General features: G+C 36.4%; 1 protein-coding gene across 1 annotated transcript; it reads left to right on the top strand.

Moving 5' to 3' along the window:
• The first annotated feature begins 13,543 nt into the window (after window positions 1-13,543).
• On the top strand, window positions 13,544-17,103 carry npy (neuropeptide Y). Its single transcript, XM_033993579.3, has 4 exons — window positions 13,544-13,673; window positions 14,141-14,328; window positions 16,188-16,268; window positions 16,800-17,103. Exons 2-4 carry the CDS (start codon window positions 14,141-14,143, stop codon window positions 16,822-16,824), a joined length of 294 nt encoding a protein of 97 aa, XP_033849470.1. The 5' UTR covers window positions 13,544-13,673; the 3' UTR covers window positions 16,825-17,103.
• The last annotated feature ends 1,424 nt before the right edge of the window (window positions 17,104-18,527 follow it).

The following is an 18,527-nucleotide window of genomic DNA, read 5'->3' as shown; positions in this document are numbered from 1 at the left end:
GCTTACATTCAGTGCGCTCGTTTATTCTGTCAGTGTGAACGTGTACCTCAGCGCAGCAGTATTTGCAACGCTATGCATCCTCTGCCTCATCTGACCCACTTTTGCTATTTGGCTTTTCGAAACATTCGTTTTCTTTTGAATAATAAACTGATTTACGTTTTTTCCCCATTCCTCACCCACTCAAAATATTACTTTTCCGTGCAAGTATTTCAATTTAGTTTTTGATCAAGTGAGTTACTACGCCCAGCACTTGCCACAATAATTAGACTTTGATTAGACAACAGAATCAGGTGATAATGTGTTTGTGAGCAGAGAACCAATGTGCGACGTGTGAACGTATTTGATCCTCTGACATCTAAACGCACCTGCTGTATCCTAGGATGCTATATTGAATGGTAGAGAGAAAATCGGGTATAAATCAGCAAAAACCGAGGTTAAGTTTAAAAAAAAAAAAAAAAGAAATCCTGTAATTTTTCGGTAAAATTCGGAATAAACCGGAAATGCAGATGTATCTACTATATAGATATACTGTACAAAGTGTCAGTACAAATCTGTATGAACTGGAGTTTAAAGCGATTTGTTGTGTTATTAACTATGCCTTGCAAGGTAATTCAGGTTCATTAGAGATCCTGGTTCCAAGTGTTCATATTTTTAGAGACAGAAATACACTGAAGACACTAACAAGCCCTATTCAGTATGAGTATATTCCCAAAATATTACAAACAAATCCACACAAAACACAAGGCTCAATCCCATGAATTCAGAAATCTTCCTGATACTAATATAGATCGGAACTTGAATGAAACTAAGTAAACCAATAATTCAGATTAACATTACAATCTATTTGGAAATTTAAGGTGAAGTTAAATTACATAGCATTTTAAATACAACATGATTCACTCAACATACCAGTACTATAACTGATGTTAGTCCTGAATGAGATCAGCCAATATCATTACTTTAGAAATGAAAACATCACATTGCTGGGGGAAAATGCTTTAAAGAATGATAATGTTTCCTTTCTGAACTGGCCTATTGACTTTATCAGTAGTTGCTGGCACTCACTCCTCATGACATCTTGCAAACAATTAGTTCAGAACGATTTCTGGTAAGATCAGCGCAAGTAAAGAGTGAGCCTGCGTCACACAAGATAAATAGAATCTGGTCACCAGGGCAGGAACCCCAGAGGACCTGCCACGTTCCAGCACTTCTTTAATTCTCTAATTCAATAAGTGCAGGCCAACAGGAGGACACATTGATTGCATAAACCCCTATAGTGCGTTGTTTGTGTACTGGCTTACAGATTTTCACATAACCAGACAACAGGTATTCAAGAACAATCACACACAGGTATTCAAAGTTTAACGAATCAGAGTATTTATTTACTCCTTCGGTTTATTAACGCTTAAATGGATTGGGTGATCGCAGATCTACTTCGAATCCTAGCTCATAGACAGTCCAAGCAGTCTGGTGTCTTTGCAAACTAACAGCATTAATAATATATAAAGCAATACGGTTACATTGCGCACCTCAGGCAGGCCAAGGCACTCAATTACACTAATGCATACAATATAACAACATCTCTAAAGCTAATAATCATATCCAAAAGCATCATGCTGCAATAGAGGTGAGATATAAATTCAAGAGTATACTTACCCTCCTGCAGTGAATCAAGTCTTAAAATATAAAACAAAACAAAGAAAGGACAGACGTCCAAACGAATGCTCCGAGTACAACACCAGCAGTCAGCTTCACAGAGCTCTTCAAAAGATGGATCAAGCAGTGTTACCAAAGTGGTCTAATAAATAATTGCAAATATTGCTCCAGTATTTATAAGACTTTTTCTATCTCTTCGTGCATCAGAAGGCTTTATTAAGCCTAAAACATCTGGTTTGTTAGACAAACCTTTATCTCTAAAATTAATAATATACTTTTTGGTACCAGGCTATCTCCCACTTTTCTAAGATAAGTATATATGAGGTTTTCTCTAAAACTAATACAATATGTTCCTGTACCATGGAGTTCCACTCAGTTGTTTAGTTAGAGCACCTGTTCTGTCGGGAAGTTTCGCCTCGGTTGTATACACATATTAAATATCCTGATGGCGTTTGAAAGGCAGGATAACGAAAATAAGGAAGTTCTTCATTTTGTGAAGTAGTGCTTTATATGTGGTAAGTTTGAAAATAAACCCTTTTATGGTTTATTCATTTAAATACAACATTTCGGCTGTGCAGATGTTTGATAGGATGTTGTGACAGGATTGGCAGAGGTTTGAGACTCAGAGACAGTTTTAAAGTTCAAAAATAAAGTTTTTTAATAAACAAAAATACAAAATAAACAGGCACGAGGGCCAAACAAAAAGGTTTCAAAACACAAAATAGACACAAAACAAAACTTACAAATTAAGGCTTCCAGGCTGGGCGTTGCCTTCACTGGATTCAATAACTAATAAAACACAGCACAAACAAAAACCACTCTTCTTCTCCTTCCAGAACTCTCTCCTAAATGGGAGGCTGAGGCCTCCTTTTATGCCAGGTGGCTGAGTCCTTAATTGAATGATTAATTGACTGATTGCTCCCACCTAAAGCAATCAATCTGGGCAGGGAGGAGAATTTAACTCCTTCCCCGCCATTATTTCTAAGGGCAGAGCCCTGCTCTGCCACAGATGTGTTTGAAAAAAACTTTTGAGTTATATCCGATAGTTTGTCTTTCATTTTAATATTGATGTTGTGTAAAATTTAACTGTCATAATGACTGCCGACGGAGGCTTTAGGTATGGGTATAACCAGGGCGGTTCTAGTGTTAAAACACATTTTTCTGGTACCATAAGAATCCCAGTACTTTTACATATACGAATAAAAAGCGAGAGACCCTACTTGTCCTAAGTTGCAACTGCTGATAAGAAACTTAGCTATATTCGCATTCCAAGAGGCCCTGTCAAGGTTATTGAATTAGTGTTTTATAGTTCACTGAGTCTCTCATTTAGGCTAACACAGATTTCTGCAATAATATTTCTACTTGTAGCTTTTTAACATTTTATAAACCAGTAGAGAGCTTTACAATAATATTATTGCCCTTAACAGTTAATTTTCTTGCAATGGTCTTTTGAACACTGTAAGAAAGTGAAGTCAAGTGGTCATACAGGTAGCACAAACCAGTCAAGGTTAAAATGCCAGAAGAGAGCTTTTAGTGAAGGCCTCCAGTGAAAACATATTGGCAGTTTAAAACACAGGAACAAATGAACAAAATAAACTTTAAAAATAATAATAATAATAATAATAATAATAATAATAATAATAATAATAATAATAATAATAATAAGGCAAACCAATAACAGACTCTATAACACAGCAATTATATTCCCTGAACACACAACTATTCAGACACTCCAGGCTCTCTGGAGTTTTCAACCTCTCCTCAAATGAGCTCTCTCCAGGTTTATATTCCCACCCTTATCACTAGCCCCTCCCCAGGTCAATCCACTACACCTTTAAACCCCAAAGCATAGTTACAATAAGGGTGACATAACTACATTATAATTAGGGCTTCTGATTGTCGGTTTTAACAGATAAAACACCCCCGATACAAAAGAAAATGAAATCGGTGGATAGCCAATAAACACCGGAAAAACTGTGGAAATGGTTAATCAATTCATGTTGACTTTACCCTATTCCCATTAAAAAATAAAACCTACTACAAAGATAATAATAATAAATACATTCCCCAGTGCTGCTGGGCAACATCCCGCCTTCCTGACTTGCATCTATCATTGATTCGTCCTCAATACTTTAAACCCGCCCCAACTACTGAATGACAGCACATTCCTACATTTCTATTGGAGACTCCACTAGCAAGATTTAAAACAAGATTGCAATCAGGATGGAGGCTTGTTAGCGGGATTTAAAGCTGTATTACAGTTAAGATACGGAGGACTTAAAACAGAATTGTGGCAAAATGTACAAAAATGCGTACACACAAAAACCCCAGAAAAATGTGTCCAAGACCATGGGGATTTTGTTGTGGAAGACAGCAATGGAAAGAAGGTACAGCTTAACTGTGCAAGTACTGTCGCGTTACTACTATACATATTTTGGAAAAGTAACCGAAAACACTAATTTCATACAGTACATCAAAAACGAAAGCCCCGAAAAAAAAACGATTTACATAAAACTCAAAAATAAGCACCGAAAAATACAATTAATAAAACCTGAAAAACAGAAGCCCTAATTGTAATTAATTAAATGCTAGGATTCTTCCACTTGGTATTTAACTATACATGAATACCCACACTCACATCAATGCAATATCACAGTTAACATCTCCACCAAATGGCATACGTCTCCCACATTGCCTGTCCATGAGCGCACTCTGGTCTATAACCAGCATTATGTGCTCGCGTGCGTGCTCCCCAAGATGGCGGCGCCGAAAGTCACCCCTACTTGCCGGTAAGATTGCAAACCAAAATATGTTTTAAAAATATTTACAAAACATTCTGAATACCAAACTTCATCCTCCACCTAGCAACCCACAATAACATTGCAAAGAAAATGTGCACCTATTCAATACAAAGTATTGTAGCGATCTTGGTTAAGGCAGGCAGGCGCATAACGAAGGGCGAGGCAATCCACACACAGGCGGAGGGCGGACGCGAACTCGAGACCTCTCGCACTAAAGCAGAGCGCCGATACCGCTGTACAAAGGAGCCGGCTCCCTTGCAAAGAGCGTATATCGGGCTTATGTCTTTGTGTGTGATTACGTCACCTACCAGCCCTGCTGCTGCCTTCCCCCGTGCACGCTACACTCTCCCCTGCCCCAGATGTGTCCATTGATCAATCTGCTGTACTATTTCCAGATGTAGTACACCAGTGACAGCTCTAGAATTTAAAACTCTAGACAGTTCTAGAACTTCTTTCCCTCACACTGGCTTTGAAAGCAAACCAAACGCTCCCTTCATATGAATTACCACTTTTTCAAGCCAGCACTTGCACAGAAAACAAATTAACTTTTGACATTTCTTCAAATGTAAGGTATACCAAGTCATCTGTAAAGCTAAGTGTCAAAACAAATGTCACACATTTTGTGGAAGAACTTGGTTCACAGGAACAAGTCTCCCCTGTATTTGATTTGTCACAAAGTCATGGTTGTGTAGCTGGGGTATGAGTGATAGGTAGGAATGTATTGTGCAAAGGGCACTCAGGTTAATGAATAGTTCTTGGTCTACAGGTTTTTTTGAAACAGTGATTTACTTTCCTGTCGGTGTGCAGTGCTTCTTCTAGCAGCTGACATATTTCCGTGTATATATAAATACAGACACGTTTTAACTCTATATTGGTGCATATGGGGTTTTCTGTCATGGTTTTATTTATAGATTCACTTAACTAAGTGCAATTAAAATACAGTCATGCTGTGCACTCAGTTTGTAAGAATCACCGATATAAGAATCAACCGCATATAGTGATCAGAACCACTGGGACCAAATTACTCCTATACTAACCAATGTAAAATACTCAGCTTGTAAGAATCAAGCAATCCGCTTATAAGAATCATTTCGGGGGAAACTGACTGCATGTAATACGATACTGTATCAAGTGCAACGAAGCTGTTTTTTTATTTGAATTTGATCACATCTCACGTGATTAGGCACGTACGCAGCGTGGATCGTGCAATGATGCAGGGAACACTGGACAAGTTTGTAATTAAACAGTGATTGCACCACTGCATTGTGCAGGTATGTTTTTTTGTGTTCCCTTTTAGTGAAAATGTGTTTCAATAAAGAAAATACACATTCATTGAATACATGCTGAGTACAGCAGTGTTATTGTGTGATATGCATGTAGAGGGAGTGGGAATGCGGCGCGGTGAGGAGGGGGGGGCAGGGGGGGGATTGCAGAGCTTTACATCTCAGCTTAATGAAAAACTGTGAGATTTGCATCGCAACAGAAAATAAGTAAACCACAGATGCTTAAATGCAGTGGTAGTCCTGACAGTAAAATACTGTTCTGCAATGTCATTTTAATTCAAAGTCCATTACACATAACACTGCATGGCAGTTAAACTAGGCACCCTCACAAGACAATCGCTTCTCAAGTATACTGTAGTAAAATAGGATTCTGCAGCCTTGAGTAAACATAATCGTGATCATATAACAAGTTGCTTACCCACGAGGACTTGTTTTGATTGTTTTGATGTATTGTCCTCAGTAATTGAGCACCATTGACATTTGTATACTGTATTTAAACTGCTTTTGCTAATTGTAATCATATCAGTCTGTTTTTAAGAATCAAACAGAGTGCACTATATAAGGTTTAAATTATTAAACTGGACACCATAATCTGTATGGCCTTGGGATTTGATACCATTGTATACAGTATATTCATTTTCTGTATGAGATCTTTATTGTTTATTGTCCGTTTTAAAAATGTAGTTTCTGCCACAAATAGTGACTGTATTCATGATTAATCTGACAAACTGCTTGGTCCCTCTGTTGCAAACAATGCATTCATTTTAACACATTAAAATCTCTCCTTTTGAATTAAGTATCTTGAAACATTCATTCCTTTTGTAATCTTTCATGAAAGCCATTTTTAGCTGGCTTTTATTTATTTTTTATTCTTTTTACAATACTCTGGTATGGTAATGCATCACAGTAACCAATTAAACTGTTTTTTTTTTTTTTAATGATTTAAAACAGTACAAGGTATTTTAGAAAGTTTAGTTTACAGGAGTTATTTTAAATGTGTAATTGGACTGTGAAAGAAAATATAAAATATTTTTAGTTGACGTTTATTCCAGAAGCAGTTTGTGTTTTTTTTATATATATATATATATAATCATCTTTCATGTCTACTTTTTGGAAAACGCTTATGCTCTCCAGTATAGTTAAGTGTCTAAATGCAGTCAGTGTACAAGAGCCCCTAGTGAAATCAAGTATGTGTCAAAAAAAGTGCTCCCAAATGAAAGCCAGATAGCAGCTTTCATTTAAAGTGCATTATGTAAATGGTCTGATTATTAATTTGTGTGTGTGGGGGGGGGGGGGGGGGGGAGGGGGTCTTTTTATTCTTTTTTTAAATCAAATTGCAATTTAAATAAAAATGTCTGTTTAGTTCACTTTTTAAACAATGTGCTTTAATTCAAAATAGATTAAGGCAGCTACAGTGGCTCTCAAAAGTATTCACCCCCTTGGACTTTTCCACATTTTATTGTGTTACAACATGGAATCAAAATGGATTTATTTAGGAGTTTTTGCCACTGATCAACACAAAAAAGTCCATAATGTCAAAGTGAACAATAAAATCTATAAATTGTTCTAAATTAATTACAAATATAAAACAGAAAATAGTTGATTGCATAAGTATTCACCCCCTTTGCTATGACACACCTAAATAAAGCTCTGGTGCAACTAATTGTCTTTAGAAGTCACATAATTAGTTGAATGGAGTCCACCTGTGTGCAATTAAGGTGTTTCACATGATTTCAGGTTACAAATACACCTGTCTCTGGGAGGTCCCACTGTTGGTTAGTACATTTCCTAACAAAAACTACATCATGAAGACGAAGGAACATTCAAAGCAAATCCGGAATAAGGTTCTTCAAAAGCACCAATCTGGGGTAGGATATAAGAACATTTCCAAGGCATTGAATATCCCCCGGAGCACAGTAAAGTCCATTATTAAGAAATGGAGAGAATATGGCACAACTGTGAATCTGTCTAGAACAGACCATCCTCAAAAACTGAGTATCCAGGCGAGAAGGGCACTAGTCAGGGAGGCCAACAAGAGGCCTATGGCAACTCTAAAGGAGTTACAGTCTTCCATGGCTGAGCTAGGAGACACTGTGCATACGGCAACAATAGCCCGGGTGCTTCACAAAACCTTTATGGGAGAGTGGCAAAAAGAAAGCCATTGTTGAAAAAAATTCACATCAAATCTCAGCTAGAGTTTGCCAGAAGTCATGTGGGAGACTCTGAGACCAAGTGGAAGAAGATTCTATGGTCTGATGAGACCAAAATAGAGGTTTTTGGCCTAAAGGCTAAGAGCTATGTTTGGCGCAAGTCTAACACTGCACATCATCCTGAGAGCACCATCCCTAACGTGAAGCATGGTGGTGGCAGCATCATGCTATGGGGATGCTTCTCTGCGTCAGGGCCTGGAAAGCTTGTGAAGATAGAGGGCAAAATGGATGCAGCAAATTACAGAGAAATCCTGGAGGAAAACCTGCTGAAGTCTGCAAGAGACCTGGGACTTGGGACAATGACCCCAAACATACAGCCAAAGCCACACTGGAGTGGCTTAAAACAAAAAGGTCAATGTCCTGGAGTGGCCCAGTCAAAGCCCGGACCTCAATCCAATTGAGAATATGTGGAAAGAGTTGAAAATTGCTGTTCACCAAAGGTCCCCATTCAACTTGACGGAGCTTGAGCAATTTTGCAGAGAAGAATGGGCAAAAATTGCAGGATCCAGATGTGCAAAGCTGGTAGAGACTTACCCAAAAAAACTCACAGCTGTAAATTGCTACCAAAGGTGCTTCTACCTAGTATTGACTCAGGGGGGTGAATACTTATGCAACCATAAGTATTCACAACATACTTAACACTTTTTCAAGTGAAAACCCCAATTAAATCCATTTAATTCCAGGTTGTAACACTACAAAATGTGGAAAAGTCCAAGGGAGGTGAATACTTATGCAAGGCACTGTACTAATATCTCTCAATTGTCAATGTAACTTTCCTTCCAAGCAGTAGCAGTGGGGCTGTTTGATGGACTGAGGTGATAAAAAAAGTAAGTCTGTACTTCTAGAAAGGGCACAAGAATCACTCTGAGGCTAGATGTTAGGATTATGTCAATAATATTCAGTAAGAAAGTTATCTTTTTAATTAATTATTACAAATGATACTAAACAATACAAAGGTTGCCCAGCTGCATCATAATTTTAAAGGGGTGTTTTTTCTCATCTAGGTATTGTTAATATTTTATTTCTAACAGTGTAACAGGTAGTGCATCAATAAGGTGCCTTATTTATTTTTAAGTGATACATAAATATGTACGTTTGCACTATTCTTTCAGAAATGGGAATTTTCACGAGGAACTACATATTACACGGCAATGGGTAAAATCTGTGATAACCGTGAACAAAATACAGCCTTGGCTGCGAGATATATATTTACCTATTTAAAAGTATTCTTGCTACCTTTTAGGCCTATACATTATTTAATTAGCTTTCTTTATAAATCAGCTACCAGTTGTGATAGCTAAAGTAGTCTGTTTTGGAAACAGTTTGAACAATCTGATTTTCTCAAAGAATTTAAAGGCTAATGTTTTAACTCTAGAAATAAACCACCGTGGTCGTTCTTCTTATTTTATTACAGGAACAGATAGCACTTGTTTTACTGCTGGTAGCTGCCCTTTTAAAACAGCCATAACCCCCTGAACTACAGACTGGTATTGTTGAGAAATACCTGGTTAAGGTTACAGGGCCCATGAAGAGAACATATTGACATCATGCCAGTTGTTCAGGGCCACTAAAAGAAGTGCAAAGAGTTCTTTATATCTTGTTAAAATTCATTGAAAAACACACAGCTGTTATCAGCACAGGATACAGTTTGATTACCATGTGTATTATTATTTGTTTATTTAGCAGACACCTTTATCCAAGGCGACTTGCAGAGACTAGGGTGTGTGAACTATGCATCAGCTGCAGAGTCACTTACAATTATGTCTCACCCGAAAGACGAAGCACAAGGAGGTTAAGTGAGTTGTCACACAATTAATCAGTGGCTGAGGTGGGATTTGAACCAGGGACCTTCTGGGTACAAGCCCTTTTCTTTAACCACTGGACCACACAGCCTCCTATGTATCTGCTGTTCTGCTATTTGTTGCTGTGCAGTCGCTGCAGTATTATTTATGCAGCATATCAAAAAACAGCGGCTTTTGTTTCTGACAGAAATGGCTTGATAAATGATCATGTTTTTTTTTTTTCAAATGCTGCATCTTCTTTTCTGGTCAGTGTTTTCATGTATTTTTTTATTTTTTTTCCTGTGTGAATCATATTAAAAATGTATCATCAACACAAATGTGGGAAGTTGACAGTACACAGCAAGAGCATTCCGTTAAAGGCAATTTCATTTCTTGTTTACAATCGAAGCACTTAAGTGAATGTCAGTTCTTGACTGAGATAAAAAAGCATAATTTCAGTGTGACTATATGATGTTTAGAATAAAGGCTGTGAATGGGAATTGGAAAATGAAGTGGCATCATTAGAGGCACGCACTTGAAGGAGTTTATAATAAACATACATGCAGATGTTAAATTGAATTCAATAGTTGGAGTAGAGAAAACAAAGCTGTAATTAAAAAAGAAGTTAGAATGTTTACCTAAAAAGAACACACTTAAGTACTACAACATCCTGTAATATGCAACAGAAGACAGTAGCACATCGGTCTGTTTCATGTAGATCTATGTTGTTCCTTCATCAGGTAAAGGTAATAAAACGAAACCTGGAATTCAATAAAATACAAGTTTTACAACCTTAATAGGTTTTTGTACCTATACTGTATATATGCAGATGTAACACACATTTCTTTAGTAAATGTATTTTTATTGTGTTTCGATTGTATACAATATAACACAGTGTATGTGTGAGAAAGGATTTTAGAATGTTATACTACAGCATCAGTATTGCTATGATATGACTGTATTTTAATTTATATAGAAAACAATAGTATAATTGCACCTCTAAGCCACCTGCTGGAGACTTGGCGCATCACAGCTTCACTGTGAATCATTTTCTGATCTTGAACTGTGCTTGTTTCAATAGTGCAGTCAAAACATCCTCCGTTTGGATAAAGTAAGTTGGTAACACATTTTCACACCACACATATACAAGTATTTAAAGCTTGACAGAAGACAATTAGACAATGTGCAAATCAGCTGCCACTGAGTGTGCTATCTGCCTACAGTATCTTCATTCTGTCAGACAGTTTAACTGTTCCTGCTTTACTCAATTCAGAATTCAACTGACTTTTTAACATAACACTTGAATGTGAAAGTTTCCTTGAAAAGAGCAAACATGACAAATTGTAAAAATGACTGATCAAAATCAGATGCTTGTTACCTATTCCAGTTCCTAAAACTTCAGCATACTTTGTGGATCACTGTGCTGGACTATAGAGCTTACATAAAGGGGTCTGTCAAGAGGTTTAATGTGGCCATTGCAGTTCTGGAAATGTACTTTAAAAATAAATGTTATTGACTTCCACACACAAAGTTCCTGTAAAAAGCATGCCTTTTGATAAAATGTGATGGTTTTTAGAAAATAAATAGACAAAGGTTTCATTTGCTGGTGCATAGAGGTAAAAAAATTATATTTTATTCATTCTCTTTCTGGAACCTTTTTTGTTAAAGAACCATTATGTACAGCAGAATGACTGAAAAAAATGCTCCTAAATAGAAATAAATCTGATGCATTGACTAACATCAACTAAAATGATGCCATGAACACTGTATACACATGCAGCTCCAGGTATGCTCGTTTTGGTGGCTACATTAATGAACACCAGTCGAGAGCATCTTAAATGCATCTTGCCATGCACCGAATCCTCTTTACATAAACACCACAGCTTTCATCAAAGCCTTTAAAGTCTGTATTTGGGATGTAATGCATGAATATTAACTTTCTAGACCAGAAAGCCAAATCCGAATTGCTTAATATACATTTAAATCAGAGTGTGTGAACTCCTACTTCATTTCAGAAATGAATTATATGATCAAGTCAAATAGTTTTCATTTTGCTAATTTTATAGGAACAGAGAAGAAGCATTTGAATTAACAGGGTCATTATAAACTTACATAAAGTTCCCTTAACACATAGCCAAACTGGTTTAATATAGTCACAGTGTAATTTGAGCTGTTCTGCATTTAACCAATACCAGGAACATCCAAATGTATATGTACATAATATAATATATACTGCAGAAGAATGTATAGATCATGTGTTACCCAGACCCTATTTAAGATCAAATGTGAAGCACAACATATTACAGACTTGTCCATAAGCATAAGCATAAACATCTCTCTCTCTCTCTCTCTCTCTCTCTCTCTCTCTCTCTCTCTCTCTCTCTCTCTTTATATATATATATATATATATATGGTCATATCTGCCTGTTTTGCCAAGGAAATTAGTGACAAAATAAAATATAGCACACACACACACTCACGCACACACGCACACACACTCACACACACACTCACGCACACACACACACACACACTTTTTTGGTACTATAATTTGGTAACATGTTTTTCTCTAACTGGCTGGAATTCATCTTGTGGGCATTGAAAATAAAGTCTGCTGTGCTGCACCTGTCACAATCACGTATTACTGAAGCTTCAATTCTGATTTATGTGTGTTCATATATGAAATTGTTACATGGGCAGCCAGGAGACCTGTGCTACACTTTAGATTTCAATCGTTATCTCACCTCCACAGCAACTCACTTTAACTGATTGGCCTCTGAAACCTAACTGGTGTAAGTCACAGATACAATAGCATTGGTATAGAGCACATACTGTACAGTGGACATTCACTAGAAACATTTAAATGTGTAGAATTCACTATAATGGAGCTTTTTTACCATTTCATGCTTGAAATATTGAAAATAGCTGAAACAATTGTTTTGCACGCATATTAAATATATTTTTCATTTGTTTTCCCAATTACATCCTCATCTGAGGTCACCGTGCACTTACGTATTCCATATGTCCCAATATAAAGACTAGAAGGGTTTTTTATCCGTTTTTTTTATAGGTCGCCATGCATGAAATGGTTAAACTGTATTCGATATGTTTTAAATCTATGTACGCTGTATATGTGTATCCAGTTTAATGTTAAAATAATTTGATGAAAATAGTAAGGGCTTCCCGAGGCTATAAGATTGTGGACAGATGGCAATCATAATGTTTTACTGCTGCAGAAACTGGCTTCTTGTGTTTTCAAGAGGTGTGAATGGTATGTTGTTTTAAATGTAAATGTAAATATAATTTTTTGTTTCTTACACACTGACTGATGGGGACGGGACGTAATGAAACATGGATTCCAATTTGATTCAGTGAACATGAGACCAAACTTTGAAGAATGTCGTAAACATACACTGAAGAATCACATATTAAAAAATAAAAAAGAGAGTTGGACGCTACAGATTTAAGCCAGGAATGGCTGCTTGGAATATTCTGATATAAAACAGCAATACATATTTTAAATGTAGAAACGTTTTAAAAGTGTGTTTTGTATGTTTTGTTTTAGTGTGGCGCAAATCGAGTACACTATTCTCATTTTAGTAATTCTGTTTTAACTACTACTTGGAGCAAAACGCATGTATTTAGAAGTGAATGCAACACGTGTCTCATTTCTGAAGGAAAGCAGTCACTTGTATCTAACCTTTATCGTTGTTTTAGGTGACAGCTCATTCTCTGACGTATATTTCCCTTATGCTGGAATGTGATAAGAGAATTGTGCTCAATGAAGCGTGATTGGGACAGAGTCCCCCCTCCTTTTATTAAGAGACTCGCATATAAAAACCAAAGAATGGCAGAATGTGGTCAGAGAACACATAGGACCTTATATCGGTACCCTAATACCGCGCAGAAGAGAGGCAACCATCTCTATCAACATAACTGAATGTGAGTACACCGATTTCTCATATCTCCCTCTAGTTAACGCGCATGTATTTGCTGTTTTAGACATGTTTCTATTCCATTCGTCTTGTTTCGGAATAGAATCGACTGACACTACCACACAGGAGAGATTAAGTCGCAGGTGAATTTTACAGTAGTCTATATTGTAGATGAGTTGCTATGTTCCAGTGGCACGAGACAACGTCTGTGTATATATGTAATAGTAAAATGTCTGTATTTTACATTCCGTTTCTTGAAAAGGAAGTGGTGCCAGTTATTCTGAAAATCAAAAATGGTATTGAAAACTTAAGGAACAAAACGTATTAAACAATACGAGACATTATTTACTGACATACTCTCCTTGTGTAGGAACACCACTATTATCTGTGGTAGTCTCTCCCCTTTCTGTTGCTTTAACTCTTCGTTTTCATTTGTTAATTTTGTTTTCTTTTGTGCTCTGTTACCTCCTAAAGATGCGTTCTAACCTGGGGTTGTGGCTGGCTACCGTGGCTTTCGCCTTCTGCACTTTGATCTGTATCGGAACGCTTGCGGATGCCTACCCGTCGAAACCCGACAATCCGGGAGAAGACGCGCCCGCCGAAGACTTGGCCAAGTATTACTCAGCTCTGAGACACTACATCAATCTTATCACGCGGCAGAGGTAAGGGCGCTGATCGGGAATATCCGACCGCATTTGAATTAACTTCAGATTATACACAGGTAAAGGGAAGACAAGGATATACATGACTAATATACGCACTAAATTTAAAATAATTTAAATGGGCTTTAAAAAATAGTCATTAACAAAACATTAATTAAAACAGTACTTAGATGTTTTGCGAAAAGGACCCAGTAAATCTACCGTTTTGTTATCTTTAAGAAATATTCACTGTACATATATTTATTCAACATAAATTACAATCTTTAGTAGTACAACAAATATGTATTTGAGATGCATGAATATTATTATTATTATTATTATTATTATTATTATTATTATTATTATTATTATTATTATTATAATAAAAACAATTTTCCCCACATTTTTATAAATTAACAATAATTGTGTATACATTAAAGTAAACCCAATTAGGCTGTACTAAAAGATTAAACAAATTGAAATCAGTACATAATATTTGCAGTATATTAAAAAATAATCTTAAATAAATTATTAATTGACAAGAAAAGTGAATGGTTAAATATAGCTAGATGTTGCTACCATTTATGCATTAAATGATTGACATGAGTTTTTAACTGGCATGCCCAGCCATATGTCAACTAGTTCAGTTATTATTAGCAGACATTTTATAACATTTCCATCATTGTTAATGCATTTTTATTCCATACCTTACTTACTGTAGCTGTATACTCCAAAGACCCCAGTCATAGTCAATATATATATATATGTGCAATGCAAGCTTACCAAATAGCCTGAAATCTACGGTATACAGTACCTTTGTAAAGCACCCTTAAACTTCAAGTGTAATATTAATTGAAATAAGTACCTTTCTATTTTGTAACATCTCCTAAATCACAGGATAAACGTGTATCTTGAATAATACATATGTAATAAAATGTGCATATGTTAATAATTTGTACATTTTACAATACACATTGGGCTTATCGTTTTTAAATACCCGCGGTTACCTTATTGGGTCAGTTAGTGCATAGGCTTAAAGCTGCTATCTGAAATTTAAATGAGAATGTTCTTTTTTTTTTCCTGAAACTGTTTTTCTTATTAGAAGACTGTGTTTAATGGCTTTTGAAATTGGAATTGCAAAAGCTTCTGGAACTCTTGTGTGAAAGCAACTGCACTGCAGAACCACTTTATTCAGTTGTATTTAAGTGTACTCAATTGAGATTCTAAACAATTGATCTTATTCATTCCCAATTAGGGTTTCAACATGTGATAATCACACATTGTAATGGTAGCGTGAATAGGGCATTGGATCTTGTGTCACAGAGTTTACCATACATTAATTCAATTAAAAACGGGCACATTTAACCTGTAAATGAGTCTGTCATTCTTTTACTTGCTGTAAGATATCAATCCATCCATTAAGGGAAAACAGTTTACCTCAACCAGGTAACCAGACTAACCAGATGGACCGGATTGGATGCACCTGATCATTTTAGTACCACAAATGCATTTTCCACAATTGAAATATAACTGCGCTATCCAGTAATCAAACTGGGTGTCAGCTCAGATGATTTTGCCAGTTCCGTTTTACTGTGTAGACTATAGATAATGAGACTATATAGTGGATGTATAATTGTCAGTCAGCTCCTCTTTTGCTGACAAACAAGAGGCAATGAAAAGACTAGCAGAAGCCTGCATTTTTACATTTCTCTCCTATATTCCTAAATGATACAATTGAAAGACATGACATCACTGCTCACAAATGAACAGCTGAAGTAGTTTCTCCACTATGGTCTATTATTGTGAATTCTAATTGGTTGTTGAAGTACCTGGGTGTTTGTCTATAGCATTGCTAGCATATTCCCGTTATCTTTCTCCAGGTATGGGAAGAGGTCCAGTCCTGAGACTCTATTTTCCGACCTTCTGTGGAGGGAAAGTACGGAAAGAATTCCAAGACCAAGGTAAACAAGAAAAACCTGGAGAAATGCACTGGGGTCAGTCCAGCTAGGTTACTCCTCACTCGAGAACAAATAGGCCAGTGTTCATCAAAATGGGCATTCTGTCACTTTGATACACATTGAGTTGAGGTCTATTCAACTGATAGTGGTGAATCTAAATACTGACACTATTTCAATATTAAATTAGGACCTGTCATTTTAACTTCTTTTCAAGACAAAATTACACTTGAGAGAGACACACACATTGGTAAGGTTTTACTCCTATAAAAGTTTACTGTGTTATAAGTTTTGCAAAAAGCATAGTAAAGCCTTGATAAAGATTGTACTCAGTAATTTCTAAAGGCTGAAAAAAACCCTCCTCAGATCAGTAAATAGGTTTATGAAATGAAGATCATCATAAATGCAACTTTATAAAATGTTGTCATTATTATTATTATTATTATTATTATTATTATTATTATTATTATTAGAGACATTTCATGTAAAGTGTTACCTTGTTTGCATTTATCAGTTGTATGTTTATTTGTTTTGCAGATATGAAGACCCTTCCATGTGGTGATGAAACCACGCTCTTCATTGTGTCTACATTATCACCTTACATTTCACGCTAGAGCACTGACAGCCAAATGCAGCCAGACTTCCAAAGAGAAACACTGCATGCAGCCACCACAGAGAACTCTGTAGAAGAACATCCTGCACCTATTGTATATATATTTATTTAAATACATTATTTGTGCATTCCAACTATAACACAATGATGATAAGAAGAATATTATTTGTATAGTGAAATTGTTTTTGTGCTATTAAAATTCATTACAAAAAGATTAAACATGTAATATTGTATTCTTTTTGAGACTTGTTCATTATTTGTGTCATTGTTAATAAAAGATCATAACATAACTTTACAACAGAATGGTATTCTGTCATACTGCATTGCCTTTAATGAACTAAGTTCATTTATGTAGCAGAGCCAAGCTACTGAAGCCGGTCAGGAGCCCAACATTGCTGCTACTTGTACTGAAGGTGCATACCTGCTGTCAAAACATTTTACTACTTATTTTAGTTTTTTCAATGCAAACTGTTTTATTGTCTCATATTTTTAATCTAAATCAGATGTGCCAGTCATCCAAGTTTTCAGAGAAACGTGGCCATTTTACAGCATGCAGGTCTTGTTAGAGCGGTCATTTAATAGTGCCTTGATAGGTTTGGGACTGCTGAATTCAGGGGTGGCCTTATGTTACTGTCAATAGTAAATCAAGAGGTGGTCTTTTTACTGATGTGGCCTTAAAGCAAGATTGTGCCATTCAAAATCTTAACTATGAATTTATGTATTTCTATCAGTTTTAAAAAAAACCTTTTAGAAATATTGGATACAATACAGAATTTAATCAAATGCGACCCCTCTATACAGTATACTGTACGCTACAAAATGTACAGAAACCAGGAGCAGAGGACACTGTTGGAAATTAAGTGGAGACAGAATAGGACAGAGGAAAGGAGACAGTTCTTCCACACAGTGCTGAGGATATGGAATGAGTTACCTAGTCATGTTGTTGAGACAGAATCACTTTGGATCCTTCAAGACCCAATTTGATGAAGTTTTAAGACCAATCAGTTACTCTGAACTGTTTGAGCTGAGATGGGTCAAATAGCCTCCTGTCATTCGTACATTTTCTGATGTTCTTATGTTCAAAGAGAGGCCAAAAATTGCACCCCTTAATAGGATGGCCCTTCTAAGGCAGGGTTATGGCAAGCTCACAAGTATGGTTCAGATGAAGCTTGCACCATGCTTCCGATCCTGGCTGGGGACCCACATCTGAGATTTAGTCTCATCCTGCTCCAGATATATTAGTGCATGCCATCATTTTTAGACAGATCCATTTAAATATTTGTTTCTGAGATAACGTTTAGTTGAGAGCTGCTTATGTAAAGCTGTCGCTACAGCAAGAGGAACTTCAAAGAAACCTACTAAGAACCTCAACGTCCATCTCAAATACACCTTATTTCATTGCACAGTGTACAATCTAAATACCCATCAGCAAGATACGATAGAAGGTCTTGCAGACACTTTATTTACACTCTCTGATCCATGGAATCGCTTCACTTCATATCAAGCAAGGCGATCATTGTGTTGTGAAATATTTTGAATGTGTTAGAGCAAAAAGCTAACTGATATAGAACATCCCACAGCTATAATCATACCACAAACCTTTCTCTGGCAGTCAGGATTTGGCGATCAGTCTCATTGTTAATGAAGCTCAT

The sequence above is a fragment of the Acipenser ruthenus genome, chromosome 3 (assembly GCF_902713425.1).
Source record: "Acipenser ruthenus chromosome 3, fAciRut3.2 maternal haplotype, whole genome shotgun sequence".
Classification (NCBI taxonomy): Eukaryota; Metazoa; Chordata; class Actinopteri; order Acipenseriformes; family Acipenseridae; genus Acipenser; species Acipenser ruthenus.
The sequence above is the reverse complement of the archived record's forward strand: the minus strand, read 5'-3'. Positions and strand labels throughout refer to the sequence as shown.

Coding starts and splice junctions, on each gene's coding strand:
- npy (XM_033993579.3), top strand. CDS start 14,141: ATGCGTTCTAACCTGGGGTTGTGGCTGGCTACCGTGGCTTTCGCCTTC. Junction 14,329..16,187: donor AATCTTATCACGCGGCAGAG/GTAAGGGCGCTG, acceptor ATCTTTCTCCAG/GTATGGGAAGAGGTCCAGTC. Junction 16,269..16,799: donor GAAAGAATTCCAAGACCAAG/GTAAACAAGAAA, acceptor TTTGTTTTGCAG/ATATGAAGACCCTTCCATGT.